The sequence below is a fragment of the Lemur catta genome, chromosome 9 (genome assembly GCF_020740605.2).
Source record: "Lemur catta isolate mLemCat1 chromosome 9, mLemCat1.pri, whole genome shotgun sequence".
In the NCBI taxonomy this organism is placed as follows: Eukaryota; Metazoa; Chordata; class Mammalia; order Primates; family Lemuridae; genus Lemur; species Lemur catta.
Window position 1 is genome coordinate 24,304,639 of NC_059136.1, and position 16,362 is coordinate 24,321,000.

The 16,362-nt window shown below is 55.8% G+C and overlaps 1 protein-coding gene and 1 long non-coding RNA gene across 2 annotated transcripts; both read left to right on the forward strand.

Annotated features, from left to right (window-relative positions):
- The first annotated feature begins 6,315 nt into the window (after positions 1–6,315).
- LOC123644651 lies at positions 6,316–7,739 on the forward strand. Its single transcript, XR_006737202.1, has 3 exons — positions 6,316–6,370; positions 6,558–6,652; positions 7,676–7,739. It is a non-coding gene; the product is annotated as an uncharacterized LOC123644651 (long non-coding RNA).
- Positions 7,740–11,109: 3,370 nt separating this feature from the next.
- LOC123644384 (maestro heat-like repeat family member 5) lies at positions 11,110–15,506 on the forward strand. The gene is made up of 8 exons (XM_045560463.1): positions 11,110–11,396; positions 11,697–11,834; positions 12,052–12,163; positions 12,413–12,556; positions 13,309–13,485; positions 14,588–14,743; positions 15,241–15,308; positions 15,392–15,506. The coding sequence occupies exons 1-8, from the start codon at positions 11,224–11,226 to the stop codon at positions 15,504–15,506; spliced, it is 1,083 nt and encodes a 360-aa protein (XP_045416419.1). The 5' UTR covers positions 11,110–11,223.
- Positions 15,507–16,362: the final 856 nt, after the last annotated feature.

Sequence of the window (16,362 nt, forward strand, 5' to 3'; positions counted from 1 at the left end):
CTGGCAGGTTTACTCTGCCCCACTGACCACGTGCCAGAGGCTGTGGAGTCCAGGCCTCCCTACCTCTCATCAGGGCTGAGGTGGGTATTTCAGAAGAGCCATGTACCCTGCCTAGGAGAGGAGTGACTCACTGACCTCACCTTGTGGTGCCACTACGGGTGGGTAGGAACAGCCCCAGGGGTGGTCTGAGGGTTCTTGGGCAGCTTGGAGCCCCATTCGGCTCTAGGTGTGGTGCCGGGACATAGGGACCATGACACACAGTCTAGAGGAAAGGACAGACAGACACAGCTGAGACTCCAGGCACAAACGTGCTCTAACAGAGTGTGAGTTTGGGGTAAGGCATCCAGAAACACTTCCTAGAGGAGGGGACAGTGGGCTGTGACTAGGAAGGTGTGAGAGAAAGGATGTGTACCTGGCCCAGGAGGCAAGAGAGGGGCAGCCTGTTCTGGAAACAGTTGAGGATGAAGGACACAGCTTCTGTGTCCTGAAGGAGACCCAGGGGTGGGGCCTCGGGTGGACAGTCAAGTTGTCTAGAAGACCTCCTGGCCCCTTCCCAGCCAGCTGCTTTGTGAACCCCTTTGCCCCACCACCTGACCCCCACAGGCTGACACCTGGGGGCCCTACTATGTGCCAGGCACCTTGCTGAACTCACTTAGTTCTAGGAGGTTTTTTTTTTTTTTTAAATAGATTCTTTAGGCTTTTCTATGTCATCTGCATGACAACCATGCCATCTGCAAAAAGAGTTCATCGTTTTCTTTCTTCCCAATCCGTGTGCGGTTTATTTACCCCTGTGCTGTTTATTTACTCCTGTGGCCATGTTTCATTGGGTAGAACTCCCAGTACCGTGCCAGTGAGAGTGGTGAGGGCAGCCAGGCTCACCTTGTCCCTGCTCTAGGAGGACTGCTTCCAGCCCTTCATCACTGAATAGGATGCTAACTGCAGTGTTTGGTAGACGCTCTTTTGTGAAGTTGAAGCAATCACTGCCTCTCCCTAACTTGCTGAGTTTTAATCATGGAGGGCTGCTGGTTTTGTCAAATGCTTTTTCTGTGTCAATTGATATGATCATGTGATCTTCTCTAGCTTGTAGGTCTGCTGGGTTGCATTGGTTGGTGTTCAAATGTTGAACCAGTCTTCAGTCTCACATAGCTGGACTCAATCCCACCTGTTCAGTGTGTAGGTGTGTACAATAGTTTGCGAACATGGTTAGATTTGGTTTGCTAATGTGTTGTTTAGAAACTTTACATCTAAGTTCATGAGATTTTTTGGTCTACAGTTTTTGCTATTGTTTGTTTCAGCCCTTTCTGTTGGTATTCTCTTTCTGGTTTTGGTATCAAGGTAATACGGGCCTCATAAAATCAACTGGGAAATGTTCCCTCTTCTTCTATTTCCTGAAAGAAATTGTAAAGTTGGTGTTAATCCTTTAAGTATTTGGTGGAATTCTCCAGGGAAACTATCTAGAGATTTATTTTCTAGAATCTTTAAATTTATGCATTCAATTTCTTCATTGGTTACAGGGATATTCAGATGGTCTATTTCATCTTGATTGACATTTTCGTCATTTGTAGTTTCCAAGGAATTGGTCCATTTCTTCTAAGTTGTTGAATTTATGAGGAGACAGTTATTTGTGATATTCCCTTATTATCTTTTTAGTGGTTATAGTGACATCCCTTATTTTATTCTTGATATTGGTGATTTGTGTCTTCCCTCTTTTAATTTTGATTAATCTTTCTAGATGTTTATTAATTTTGTTGATTTTTCTGAAGAACTAGTATTTTGTTTCATTGCTTTTCTTTGTTGTCTTTCCATTTTCAGTTTCATTGATTGTTTACATTTTATCTTTATTTTCTTCCTTCTGCTTGCTTTGGGTTTATTTTGCTCTTCTTTATCTACTTTATAGAGATCACTGATTATAGGTTATTGATCTGAGATCTTTCCTCATGTCTAACATAAACACCTTTTGCTGTAAATTTCCCTCTCAGCACAGCTATAGCTGCATTATTTCTATTAGTGTTGTATATTTTTAAATTTTTCTTTGAGACTTTCTCTTCGATCCATGGGTTATTTAAAAATGTATTTGGAGATTTTCCCATTGTCATTTTATTATTGATTTCTAGTTTGATTATATTATGGTCAGAGAACACACTCCATATAATTTCAAATTTTAAAAATTTGCTGAAGATTGTTTTGTGGCTCAGGATATGGTCTATCTTAGTGAATGATCCATGGGCACTTGAAAAAACAAGTGTATTCTGTTGTTGGGTGGAGCGTTCTATGTGTACCAGATCCTGATGGTTGGTTGTGTTCAGCTCATCCAAAACCCTGCCAGTTTTCCGTCTAGCTGTTCTATTGTTTGCTGGTTTGCTGAGAGACAATGAAGTCACCGACTATAATGTTGGATTTGTCTATTTCTCTTCCAGCTCTGTCAGTTTTTGTTTTGTGTATTTGGAGGCTCTGTTGTTTGGTGCATATACATTTAGGACGTAATGTCTTCGTAGTGGATTTGTCCTTTTATCATCATGTGATCTTCCTCTTTGTCTCTGGTAATTTATTTTCTACTTCATAAGATATAAATATAGCCATCTCTTTTTAAAATTAATGTTTTCATGGTATATATTTTCCCATCCTTTTACTTTCAATTTATGTCATTGGATTTGAAGTGCAGTTTCTTGTGAACAGTGTATCAATGGGTTGGTCTTTTTTAAAAAAGTTAACTCTGCTGATCTCTGTTTTTATTGGTGTACTTAGACCATTTGCATTTAAATATAATTATTGGAATGTTAGCACATATGTTTGCCATTTAATTATTTGTTTTATATCTTGTGGTTCTTCTTTCTTTCTGATTTTTCTTACCTTCCTGCAGGTTACTTGAGCATTTTCTAGGATTCCATTTTGATTTATTTGCAGTATTTGTGAGTCTCTCTCTTTGCGTAGTTTTTGTGCAGTAGTTTGCCCTGGGTGCTGGTTTGTAGTAGTTACTCTAGGCATCACTCTCTCTCTCTCCATGTATGTCGCAGACCTATCACAGCCTATTGGTATCAACATCTCACCACTCTGGTGATGCGTGGAGGCTTCACCTCCACACTGGTTCCTTTACCTTGTCCACATTTAAGTATCACTGTGTCGAGTACCAGACGGTGTTATGACCTTGCCCGAGTCATCAAATATGACATACAAAACTCATGAGGAAAAGTTCCACCTACTGTGTGTACCCACAGATCTGTTCTTTCTGTTGTGTCAAGAGCCCACACTAGCAGGACCTGCTGTCACAGGAGGTGCAGGACATCAGGCTCAGTGGGTCCTGGGCATGGTCTGTTGTAGAGTTTCGCTTATCTTGTCTTCTGCAGACACACAGGTGGTGAGAGACTCTGTAGTTATCTCGTGGCTGCTAGGAGGTTCTGCCATTCCTGGGAAAGAAACTCAAAAGATTATGTTGGTGCACTAGAAAGTTACAAAGTTCTGGTCAGCAAATCTTACTGAGAGTTCTGTTTATTTTCTTTCTATTCTGAGACTGTAGCTGCTAAGCTACCAGGGCTGAGATAAATCTTACTGTCAAGGCCACTTAGAGCTGCCAGCCCCAGCCACAGTGCGAACACCGAAAACTCATTTGAAATATGGGGGAACTAAAAACATTATTGAGAAAACATTTCTTCATTTGTGGAGCTGGTTATATCAGCTTGGAGACCTGGCTGACCCCACGCATAAGCCAGAGTGGTCAGTCTAGGACAGAGGTGTCCCCTCTGCCCACCTTGTTGGCCAGGAGCTCTGCCAGGACCCCTGGGGGACGGGCAAGTATCTCAGGGGCAGGTGCCAGCACCTGTCCTCAAGTGGCCTAGGTCAGCAAGGGGTGGGGCCAGCACCCAGCCTGGGGTCCAGCCCAGGACAAGAGACTCCAGGAGGAGGGACAGCTGGGAGCGGGAAGCGGGGCCCCAAGCAGCAGCTAAGAAAAGCTAAGAAAAGCTAAGGAAGCGTGTCAGTCGCAGACGCTTGTCTCTTGGAAACCCCGGGAAGTGGCTCAGGAAATGAGAAGCAGGGGAGGAGCAAAGCTCTGTGTCCTCCACCTTCCCTCTGCCCCCACCCCAATGAAGTCCTGCCACGAGGCCCCTCGGCAGACCCAGGCTTCTTGGGACACCAGTCACCTCTGGAACGGCAGTGAACTCAGGGTTTTCTTGAGTGTTCTGGAAGCTCTACGGTGGCCTGTGATATTGTGAGACATATATTTGATTTTCGTCCCCATTTCTTGACATACAGCTCCTAAAACCCTTGGACTCTCTTGGTGATAAGAGTGTCTTGTATGCTAATGAGTAGACTGGTGGCTGGGGGCTCCTGGATCACCTCAGAGGGGAGCTGGTTGCCAAGGGAACCAACTGTGTGATGGGGAAAGGGGCTGCAGGTTGAGTTGACCATCAGTGAAAAATGATTTGATCAATCATGCCTACGTAATGAATCCTCCTTAAAACACAAGGTTAGGGTTTGGGGACCTTCCAGACAGCTGAACATACCCAGGTGCCTGGAGGTTGGTGCATCCGGGAGGGCCTGGCACTCTGTGCCTCCCCCGTGCCGTGCCCTGTGCATCTCTCCCACTGGCTGCTCACCTGTATCCTTGGTCACACCCTTTATAATAAATGGGTAAATGTAAGTGTTGACCTTGATTAATAATGGTTAGAAAATCTGATTAAGTACAGAGTTTGTTGAGCACAAAGCTTGAGGATGACCATCCAGAAAACACGACTCCAAAGGGAAGTGGTCAGTGCCCCAAAGTGGAGGAGTTAAGGTCTCACCTACGCAGGCGGAGACAGAGAAGTTTAGCAGGGCCATAACCCTTCCCACACCCGGTTAGTATGTACGTTATAGTGATTTGACTGGTTACAGCTTGCTGTAGCCCAAGGAAGTTTGCAGGTTCTGCAAGGAGGAGTGACGGTCTTGAGGGGTCTTATCTCTGGTGCCATTTGGTCTTTCCTACTCATTTACAGGAAAAAGCACAAGTCGCAGCTGCGTGCTGTCTGACTGAGGCCACATAGCCACATTCCTCTCAGGGCTTAAAATAGTTTAAAGTTCCAAAAGCTTTAAGTTTGAATTGCTTAATTTCACATAAGTGTTTCCCTGAGTTCTGTGAGTTGCTCTAGCAAATTAATCAAACCCAAGGAAGGGTTGTGCAAACTTCAATTTACAGCCAGTTGGTCAGAAGCGCAGGACACAACCCAGGGCTTGCAACTGGCATCTGAAGGGGGCAGTCTTGTGGGACTGAGCCCTCAGCCTGTGGGGTCCGACACTACCTCCAGGTAGATGACGTCAGACTGAATTGGACTGGAGGACACACAGGTGGCATCTGCTGCAGAACTGCTTGCTTGGTGTGTGGTGAAAACACCCCATGTCTAGTGTCAGAGAGTTGTGGTGGCTGTGCGAGAGTAGGACAACATGCTTTGGTTTTCCCTGCATCTCAGATGCCCCAGGCCCAGATAGGGAAATAGACCCTTTAGCTGAAGGAGCCAGGCTGCCATGCGGGCCAGGATGGCCAATGGTCTGGCTGACCACAGTGCCTGCTCAGGGCCATGCCTGAGCTGGGTGTCTTGGGTGGGCCCGAGGGACTTGGCTGTTCCCTCAGGCTCTCCTGTCTCTGTTCCAGCACATAGAACCCTGGTTGAGCTCAGAAAAGATCCACGAACGCAAGCGGGCGGTGGAGTCTATCTTCCTGCTCCTGAAGTTCGTGGTGGAGTCCCTGAAGTTCACTGTGAGTCCCTGGGACCCCGAGACCCTCAGGGAGGGAGGGCAGCCAGGCAGGCCTGGCTCTCCAGGAGCATGTGGGGTGGAGGGAGGACCAGGAAGCGCCCTGCCAAATATAAACCCATAGATCCAAGAATACCAATGAGCCCCTAGCAAGGTAAGTACAAAACCCTACTGAGGCACATCATAATCAAATTGCTGAAAACCAATCATAAATTTTAAAAAAACCTTAAAGCAGCCAGGAGAAATACATGCATGCACACACTTAACCATACAGGTACACGTAAAGGGAGATGACCATAGGTACAGCACAGGCAGTGGAAGTGTCCCTTTTACAGATGAGGAATCGGAGGTCGGGGCTGAAGGGCTCTCCTAGATGCGGAGCCGCAGCATTTGCCACCAGACACTGAGCGCTGCAACGGGCTGAGAGGGTCTGGAAGTTGGAGGGCCTGAGACAGCACAAGTGGCACCAAGAAGCCAGCTTGGCTGTGCTCACTGCCCCCTGCTCCCCAGGAGGAGGCTGCACCCTCCATGCTGGGCCACCAGATAGGCCTGCTCCTGCTGCTGTGCAGGGACAAGGACGAGGACACCCGGAACCACTCCCAGCAGTGCATCTACTTCCTCCTGCAGCTTCTGGTGCAGCAGAAGGGTGAGCGGGGGCGAGGGGGAGCAGTGGAGGGCAGAATCTGGGCACCCCGCTATTTCCTGGTGAGCTGACCCTGCTCCTTGGCTTTTCCGGGCCTCACTCCTGGCCTGAGCTGGGGTGATCGTGCCAGAGAGGAGGGTGCCGCTTCCCCGAGCTAAAGCAGTTCTCCCGACCACGGGTCTTGGGACAGGGAGGACCGCGGACCTCAAGCACATGAACAGGATACAGCAACTGGAAGGGATCACCTCCAGGGCATGGGAGGCGAAGCTCCACGACCTGATGAAGGTGAGGTCTCTCCGGGCCGGGCGGCTTCCACAGAACCCCGACTACCCAAGAGTGCGGCAGCATTCCAGAGCCCTCACCTCCCCAGCCCACTGTACGGATGGGGATAGTGGAGGCCCCACATGGCCTGTGCCAGGGACAGGCTGGGCAGAGCCCGGATGAGGGCACAGCACCTGGGTGCTCTTCCCAGGGAAAGTGTCCTATCTCTGCTTCCCCTGAAACCCTGCCCGGGCCCTTCAGCCTCTGACTTGGTTGTGGGCTGGGCCCACTTGGAGCAGCATGTTCCAGGGTTCCCGCTGGCATCTTCAGAGCCCACTCTGGGCTCCCTCACTTCTCTGGCCTCTCCTCTGGGCTCCTCACGGGGGCTGGCAGGGACTATCTGGTCCAGCATCTACTCTCAGGCCCAGGCCCTCCCAACACGCTCTCCTTTCGGGCCACCCTCCCCGTCTCCTCACTGCACGGGACTCAGGAATTAGTTTGAGGGTGAGCTCCGGCCTATTGGGCCAGCCCAAACTCAGTGACTGTTGGGTAGGTCTTTCAATCTTTCAGTGCCTCGGTTTACCCAACTTTCAAGTGACGGTCACTTAGGCCTGAGATCCTGGGACAGGCTGTGATAGGAACAGTGACTCCTTCAATCAGGAGTCCCCTGGGAACCCCTCTCAGGGAGCCCTGGACTCAGAGGCCTGTTGTCTTAGGCTCCTGGCTCCTGGAGGATGTGCTCTCAGGGAAGGGGAGCTGAGGAGGAGGTGGTCTTGAGCCTGAGCCGCAGGCAGGGGCTTGGTCACTGGCTGCCAGGTGGGGCTGGGGGCTGCTCCCTCCCATTGTCCCCAGCACAGTTCTCCAGAGAAGGGGTAGCTGTGAATCTGCAGCAGCCATACTTGCTGCTGCTGGGTGACAGTGCACGGCCTGGAGAGGGCAGCAGGTGGCACAGACGCATGTGGGATTTGCACGTGTCAGGGTGAGAGCCTGGACTGATGCTGACCACGGGGGGCCCCCTGGCCCCTCCCCCTTGCCGCTTTGGCACAGGCCTTCGAGGAGAACCTGACGGTGGCCCAGCACACGCAGCTGGTCCTCACGCTCCTGCACAGCCTCCAGGACCATGACCGGCTGCGCTGCGACCTGGCCTCCCAGCTCCTTCTGCTGGCCTTCCAGGATCCGGGCATCAAGCTGGAGCAGGTGGGGGCTCAGGGTAGGGACAGCCCATCCTCAGTCCATACCTGTGTACCTCCTTGCAGGACCAGGAGGGGCCCACGTGCCCACATGCCTATGTGCCATGTGTGCACACCACACACCGCACCTCTTTGAGGAGACCACCGCGGGTACCCCTCCTGGCAGCCCTGCCCCCAGCAGCCTGCGTCTGTCAGCATGGGGCAGCTGTGGGTAGCAAGGCCAAGGCCAGTGATGTCAGCGGGTCCTGGCTCACCTCAAGGTCACAGGGCCCTGCTGCAGCAATAGGAGTGACACATCGCCTTGTTCACAGCCAGCAGGTGATGGCAAGGTCACTCGTTGACACCCACCTTAGTCTGGCTCTGCCAATAGTTCCAGACCCACCCAGACCTAATGACATGCAGCGACTGCCTGTCCCCACTGACGGAGGCTCTTCTGTGGTCAACCACACTGTCCCCCCGAAGCCTAGTATCTCTGTGGTCCCAGGGACACAAAGGGAACAAAGGTGTATGAACAAGGGGTGGCACAAGCAGCCAGCCCCAGAGCCAGTCCCACCCAGGGATGCACGCAGGGTCACACCGCGGGCCCTAGAGATCCAAGATGGCCTCTTGGAGGAGGCGGCCCCCAGCAGAGCAGGGCCCTATCTGAGGCTGCCCGCTGCCCACCCTTCCCTGCAGGTGGCCGAAATCCTGCAAGGCCTGTTCCGGGAGCTGCCGGGTATCATCTTCAAGAACATCCAGGAGACCATGATGAAGGCCATGGCAGCACTGGGGGCCCAGCACTCCCAGGAGACGGTCGATGTGGTCCTGTCCCTGTGCCACCCCTCAGAGAGGTAGCCCCTCCTCAGTACACACCCAAAGGTGGACACCTGCCCATCCGTCCTTTGGTCCACACTCAGTCTGTAGACACTTCTGAACACAGACTCGTGCTGGGCACTGTGAAGGCAGGAGTGTTTGAGAGCGGCTGCCAGGCTCAGCCCTCCTTCCTGGACTCCAGGGCTGGGGCTGGCAGAGTCCCCAAAGGCGTGCCAGGCAGAGGGGGTTAAGGCTCCAGCAGTCCCAGGGAAGGCTTCCACATGAAAGCATCCCTCAGACTCGGAGAACCCCCGAGGCTGACCTGCAGAGAGGCTGGCGGTCAGCTGGGTGACATGAAGCATATCTAATGACCCCCTGCAGGTACCCCAGAGCCCCAGCACGCACAGTTTTGGCCACCCTTTGGGTAATGCTGGTCTTTCCAAGGTGCATTCTGTGGACAGGGATGCCTCGCCATGCAAACTATGGACCAAGGGCCAGCAGGGCCACACTACCTGGGAGCTCGTCAGAAATGCAGTCTCAGGCTTGGCCTCTCCTGCTGAGTCAGAAGTGGCACTCTCATAGCCCCAAGTGGTGTGCAAGCACTTCACAGCCTGAGGCGGGTAGGGACATGGGCCAGTCACAGGCTGCACAGCCTTTGACAGGGAGCACGGTGTCACCAGGCATGAGTGAGTCTTGCCCACCGAGGTTCTTGGCCTTGTAGGGCTGTCTGAGGGGTGAGTCCTCCCTTCGCACGTGGAGAGACAGGCTGGGTGGGCAGCGGTGTGCTCAGGGTCACATGTTGAGGGGGTGCGAGCAAGAACATCAGGGAAACTAACCTGCGCTCAGAGCTCTAGCAGGGGCCCAAGCCACACTGGTCGTGAGAACGCAGCCTCCGGGACCCTCCACAGAGGGATCACCCTTCCCAAGGGACCCCGCCATCTCCACTCTAACATGCCCGGCAGGCTGTTCTGTGGCCTTCGGAGTGCACAGAAGGCCTTGCACCCATGGGTCCCCCCGCGGGGTGTGAGCCCACCCCTGTCTCCTCAGGCTAACCCTCCCGCTGTGGAAGGCGCTGGCCGCCAACGGCGAGCTGGCCCGCAAGGTCATCACCCTGCTCTACACGAAGATGAAGTTGCGGCCCCCTGAGCAGTTAATCGGGCCCACCCAGCAGGCCCAGCTCATCTCCCTGCTGGTGAGCAGCATCCCCCCTCCATGTCCCCACTCTGTTCTCCCACAGCAATGGCATTTGTCATTCAAGGGCCCCAAGGGATCCCAGGTGACACAACGCCAGCGCCACGGTGGCAACTGCGAATTCAGGAGTGGATTGCTGTGTGGGAAGGTGGGCACTGTGGTCGACCTGCTCACCACAAGTTCCTGGCCCTGTGCACTTCAGGGGCCCAGTGGGCACCCGGGGCATCAGCTGACTGATCAGCCTCACCGCTGCCGTGAGCACTGTCTCCGCATGAGGATTCCCGCCAGGACAGAAAAGTCAAGCTTCCCACAGACTTACAGCCAGTGGGAACACGTGAGGGAGCTGTGGAGACTCCTCACGGGACTCACAGTTGCAAATAACCACACACCGCGCGTCGGGCAGATGGGAGGGGGAGGAGGGGATGGGTATATGCACACGTAATGAGTGCAGTGCGCACCGTCTGGGGTTCGATGCACTTGGGGTTCTGACTCGGGTGGGGCAAGGGCAATGTACATAGTCTAGACATTTGTACCCCCATAATATGCTGAAATAGAAAAAAAAAAAAAAGAACAAGAGGCCCCAGGGCTGGGCTGAGCAGGAAGCTGAGGGAGGTGGGGGAGGCCCGGGAGCCAGGGCCATGGGCAGGCTGGCACTGAGAGGCAGGGGGCCTGGCCACGCAGGGCCCGTGGGCTGTGGCCTGTGCTGAACTTCCCCACAAAAGCAAAGCACAGCGTGGAAGGGTTCCACTTAGGGGTGACCTGGTTAGCTCTGCCCTTTGAAAAGGCAAGGGGAGGGGCAGCAGGAAGCAGACAAGGCAGGCAGGGGGCATGGTGACTACAGGACTGACCAGAGGACTGTTTGGGGGAAGATTGAGTGAAGAGCTAGAGCAGGTCTCAGTGGCCACTCACAGCCCGACCCAAGGAAAGGGACCCTGGGGGGTCAGCCACATGAAATGAGGTGCCCAGGACAGGGAGCCAGAGGGTCTGAGGGTGGGTGGTCTGGGAAGGACCTCCTGACTGGGAAGGGCATCTGGAGAGGGGTTGGTGAGGGCCAGGCAGGTCACCAGAGGGTGGAGCTGGCCCAGGGAAGGGAAGGCCAGCGGTGCGAGAGGCCAGGAAGGGCTTGGGGTTAGAGGCAAAGCCATGAGATCAGAGGCCCCGGAGGGTGGGGCTCGCTTCCTGCCTGTCTCGGCGGCCAGCCTCGCACGGGCCCGGCCTCCGAGCTCCTGCGCGAGTGGGGTGCGAGGCAACAGGAATGGCCAGAAGCAGCCAGGGGCTCTTGATGCTGATTCCTAGGGTGAGGCCAGACACAGGCAGTGGTGGCTGGGGACACAGTGGCTGTGTGGTTGCTGCTCTCAGCTCCTTTGCTCACTGGGCCCCATCTGGGCCCCCCTCTGTCGCCCGCTACAGGCCCTGGGCACCATGTACGAACTCCTCTACACCCAGGAGTACAAACCCGCGGTCCAGTGGGCCTTTGCAGGGATCCTGCTGGTCCTACTCACCCAGCTCCACTACCTGTTAGAGCTGGGCATGGTTGAGGGCATCTCAGACTACCAGGACGACGTCCTAGACTCGAAGCCCCTTGGCCCGGGCAGGTGGGACGCAGGGCTGAGCCTCACCCTCTCAGGACCCCTATCTACCCCTCCTTCTGGCTCCTCCCACATACATGGTGCCCCCCGGGCTAAGTGCTGGGGACCCAGAAGGGAAGGGACTCTAGCCCCACCTGTGGGCTTACAGTCTAGGGTGGGGGAAGCAGGGGACAGAGTGCCCAACAGCAGCCAAGAGAGGCTCCTGAGTGAGGGGAACCCAGCAGGCAACAACTCACCCAGACCCCAGGTGGATAACGAGCCCCTCACTCTGCCTCCACCTCCAAACTCCTCTCCACCTGCCCCCAGGATGTGCCTGGAAGCCCTGAAGGGCCTCTTCTGGACCACCGACAACTGGGAGGTGTTCGCCCACCTCAAGCTACTGAAGGCCTGGGAGCTCTTTGAGCACCTGGAAACCTACACAGAGGGAGTGACCCTCTTGGCCAGGTGAGCACCAAACTTGGGCACCAAGACCACATCCCGAGGGGGCTCCTGCCTGCACCCCACTCCCACACTGGGACCCTGCACCCCACTCTCAGTCTCCTGGGTCAGCTCCCTAATTGAGTGAAGTCTACCAGGAGTGAGGGGGTGTTGGGTCTCCCTCTGGCCCAGGTCTGAGAATGGGGCCCTTGGGGACCGTATGACTGCCCCTTCTATCTGACAGGGCCATAGCCCACTATGACTGTGAGCTCAAGGCTATTTTGGGGCAGGCATCCATCTCCCTGAAGAGCACCGAGGAACGGGACAATATCGTGGCCATCCTCTTCATCACAGAGGTCAGCGTCTCAGCCCCTCCCTCCCCGCTCATCACCACAGCATTCTGTCCTTTAGGAAGGTCAGAGATTGAACTTCCATTCCTGTCCTCCAGCATTAAGGCATTCTAACTTCTGCATTACATGTCATATCTGCTTGCTGTCTGGAAGTGCTTCTTTGTGTCTAACCACACTAGCTCATGCTGTGGTACAGGCTGATTTTCCCTGGAAGTCATAATAGACTGGTGGGCTGACGGTGCCAACTCTTGTCAGTTTCTCAACAGCCCGAATATCTCTCACTTTGCATCTCGGAGAACCATGAACAACTTCCTGAGCCTGGGCCTAAAAAATCCCAACCAGCTGGTGCAGGCCTTGAGCCTGAAGGGCTTCAGCAGTACCCTGATGCAACCTGAGAAGGTGAGAGATGTGGGCAGATGGCCAGGTCTATCCTAGGACGACTGCAGAAGGCATCTGAAGAGTCTCCATGGGAGCCAATTGCATGAGAAGGGGCACATGGGGGAAGCGAGTTGGGCCTGGGGACAGAGAAGGTAGTGGTGTTTGGGAGACCCTGCGGCACTGGATAGGGCTGGGGAGTTTAGAATTTCTGAGCTGGGGGAGGTCTGAGATCAGCGACTTTGGCCTCCTTTCCAGGTAGGAATCCTAAGCCACCTGTCAGGTCCTTGGTTCATGCTTCAGGCAGGATGGGGGACTCACACCTCGCTCGAGCGGGATGTCCTTTCCTCCTCCTGCCCTTTGTGCCTTCCAGAACATGTTGGTCCCCACACGATGCAGTCGGAGGTCTGGAACTGAGATTCCCAGGCTTTGCTTTCCCCTGATAAACTGCCGTAGTTTTTAACCACTTCCCTGTCATTTACGAAAGGGAGGCAGGGAGGGGGCCTGGAGCCAGCCTCAGTCAGGGACTCAATCCTCCCTCCACTCAATAACCCTGACCCTCCCAGACGTGGTTTGGAGATAAGCGATCCATCCCCGCCCAGGAAACTCAGTGCCTGGTGGGACAGTCAGAGGAGCCCAGGCCCGTGTGCCAGTGCTGTGACCAGGCAGCCTGGCGAGCTCGTCCCACTGGGGGAGGCCCGGGGATGAGGGATGCCCGGGAGTCCGTGCGCGATGCTGGGCAGGGGTCCCAGATGCAGGGCTGGGTCTCCCCGCAGGAGATCCTGCTCCAGAACCGGCTGCTGGAGCTGCTGGGCAGTTTCCTGAAGCCCCAGCCCGAGGACCCCATGGGCCTGATGCAGGTCCTGGGTGACATCCTGCACCACCTGAGTGTCCAGGGCATCGGCGCCCTCAGCCTCAAGATCGCACAGCACCTGCTGGCCTTGTTTGAGGACGTGAGTAGGCCCCGAGTGGTGTGGTGCGGAGGGGTGGCGGGTGGCCCCAGGGGTGCAGAGCTGTCTGGCCTGCGCCCACCAACAGGGCAGCCCAGAAAACCTGGCCCTGGGGAAGGGAGGTTCTGCCTGAGTGGCCCACTCCCCATCCTTTCCCCGAGGGGCACTGGGGGCTGCGGTGGGGAGAGAGGGCCTGGCTGTGCCCAGTGCCTTGAGAAAGAGCCTTCAGGCGGCCACGTGGAAAATGGATGGGGAGCAGGCAAGCCTGGGGCAGGATCAGCAGTTTCTGGGGCTTCGAGTAACTTAGCGAAAGCGAGGAGTGAGGAGGGTTTAAGCCAAGCAGGGGCTACAGAGTGAACAGGGGCTTCGAGCGGCACCTGTGATCGAGTGGATGCTGGGTGTGGGGGAGTCAAGGACCAGCCCCAGGGGGCATGGGGAGACTAATGCTGCAGTTCCTGGAGGGGAGGAAGAGGGAGGCGCCTTTGCTGGAGGTGTCCAGGGAGCTGCTGGATAAAGTCTGAGGAGGTGGCGGCAGCAGCAGAAGGTCCAAGGCCAAGGACACCAGGCCCCACTGCAGGTGCTGGGCTCCCTCCTCTCCACAACCCAAAGGCAAAGGCCCTGTTATTAGCCACTACTTACAAAAGGTGAAACTGAGTCACACACTGGAGGAGCCTTGCCCCTGATCAGGGAGTGGAAAAGTGACTGATCTGGTAGCAGGGTCTGCTTGGGAGTGGAAGTGTGGCCGCTGTCCACCCCAGGCTTCCTGGGGAAACCCCAGCAGAGGGACCACGGAGAAGAAGCAGATCCAGGAAAATGTGCAGGAGCCCGAAGGGAGAGAAGGCAGCCCCAGACAGGAAAAGAGCAGCTCACGACAGGGGCAGTGGGCTGGAGTGTCAGGTGCCGAGGGGCAACTGGGGAGCATGGTCCATGGGGTCTGGGTGAGGTCATTGGCCCTGAGCTAAAGAGGGGTAGAAGTGGGGGCAAGTCCTGGCCACTCCGTCAAGTCCGTGGGCAGAAAGGAAGGTAGAAGACGGGCAGTGGCTGGAAAGGCTCTGTCCAGAGCCAAGGAGGCTTCAGCTTGTTGCCTGCCTGCCTGTCTCCCCAGGAGAGGGCAGCGGTGCGTGGAGGAGCCATCTTCCTGTTTGGAGATGTCATGTACAGTGGTGGCAAGAAGTTTCAGCAGCCACTTGAGACGGTTGCCTTCCAGGCCCTGGTGCCGCTGCTCTTCCACCTGGCCGACCCCTGCCCCGAAGTGATCACAGTGAGTGGGCTCTGGCCATTCTGGGGCGGGCAGGGGAGCTGGGGAGGGCAGGGGAGCCAGGGGGGGCACCCACCTGCCAGCTGGGTCGGTGGGCAGCTCAGGAGGACTCAGCCCAGTGAGTGGAGCCCAGAGTGTGGCTGCATCCTGGAGAGACCACCTGGGCCAGGCAGGGCAGGCTGGGCCTGGCTTTACAGGCAGATGGACAAGAGAGGGCCCCATCCAGGTGGCAGTTCCCTCAACCACCTGCCTCCAGGTTCTCCACCCCCACCCCACCCTGTCAACCCAGGACCTTGGGAACCTCCACTGCTTCAGACACCCCCCACACACACACTTACAACCAGCCTTGGGAGCCTGGCCTCCAGGGTCCTTCTCCTGCCTTCACTCTCTCCCCTCCTCTGGGGCCAGTGGTGCAAACCCAGCCCTGCACAAGGGCACCCACCTGCACCCTGCCTGCCCGATGCCCCTATCCCAGGGAGGGCACTATGTTTTCTCCACAGAGGACTGTATGGGTGGCCTGGACCTACCAGCTGCAGCACATGGCCCAGGTCATGCAGGCCATGGCTTTGTGAGGCCGCCAGGTGCCCCTTCTCACCTCTGCACTGCATAACCACTTGGCCCTGGGGACCAGTCCCAGTGCTACCTCCTCAGGGAAGCCTTCCAGCCCCCAACCCCTGGCCACAGGCCGGGCAGCATCTCTGCTGGCCCTGGGCGCCACTCTGTGCAGACCATTCCTCCAGCATTAGCCTGCATCACTGGCCTCTAGGGCCTTCCCCCCACCACCACCCCGCATCCCAGTCTCCGATCCCCACAGAGCCAGAGCGAGCCCTCACCCGACAACCAGACAGCCCGGCCCAGGCCTGTCTGCGCTGGGGGAGGTCTGGCCCCTCCTCCAGGCAGGGGCTCCCAGGATAAGCCCCAGGGGTCCTCCTTCTTCTTCCACCCCAAACCCTCACCCCTCCTTGAGCTCTTGGGGAACTGCTTGGAATTCTCATTTCTTCCCCACAAGCTGGCTTCCCTCAGTCCCAACCTGCTTTCTGCCTGTGCCCAAGATCCATCAAACCCAAGGGACACAGCTGTAGTCCAGAAGGAGGGAGAGGGCTGAGGTAACCCGAGAGGATGCTGGGGGCCGGCCTCTGCCCAGGCCAGCAAGGGAGGGCAGTGTGTTCTCCGAGCAGATAGGCAAAGGCAGGAAGGCGAGGCCGGTTCCAGCCTGGGAGGGAGGCAGAAAGTCCTCCTGGGTCCATTGTCGACCATGGCATCGATGAAGTGCTGCTGTGAGCAGGGCCTGTCGTGGGTGCTGGAGAGGAGGTGGCCCTCCCTTGAGGAGCACAGCTTCACGGGGGACAGAGGGGTGAGCCCTGGAGCACAGGCAGGGCCCTAGCAGGGAGGACTCAGGAGGAGGCTGTGGGCTTTGGAGAATGAAAACCAGGTGGGGCAGTCCCCCCAGCTCAGCAAGGGAGTGGGAGGCCAGCCTGGGATGGGGACTGTGTGGGTGTGCCAGGGCCGTCACAACCAAGTACCAAAGGCGGGTGGCTAAATGGCAGACACGTCCCAGCTCTGGAGGCTGGAAGTCAAGATCAAGGCATTGCAGAGCTGGCTCCTCCTGAGGCTCCTCTCCT

Excerpts from the sequence above, each read along its gene's own strand:
- LOC123644384 (XM_045560463.1), top strand. The coding sequence starts at position 11,224 with ATGTACGAACTCCTCTACACCCAGGAGTACAAACCCGCGGTCCAGTGG. Across the intron at positions 11,835-12,051 it reads GGAGTGACCCTCTTGGCCAG|GGCCATAGCCCACTATGACT; the intron begins GTGAGCACCAAA and ends TCTATCTGACAG. Across the intron at positions 15,309-15,391 it reads GTCATGCAGGCCATGGCTTT|GGAAGCCTTCCAGCCCCCAA; the intron begins GTGAGGCCGCCA and ends CTACCTCCTCAG.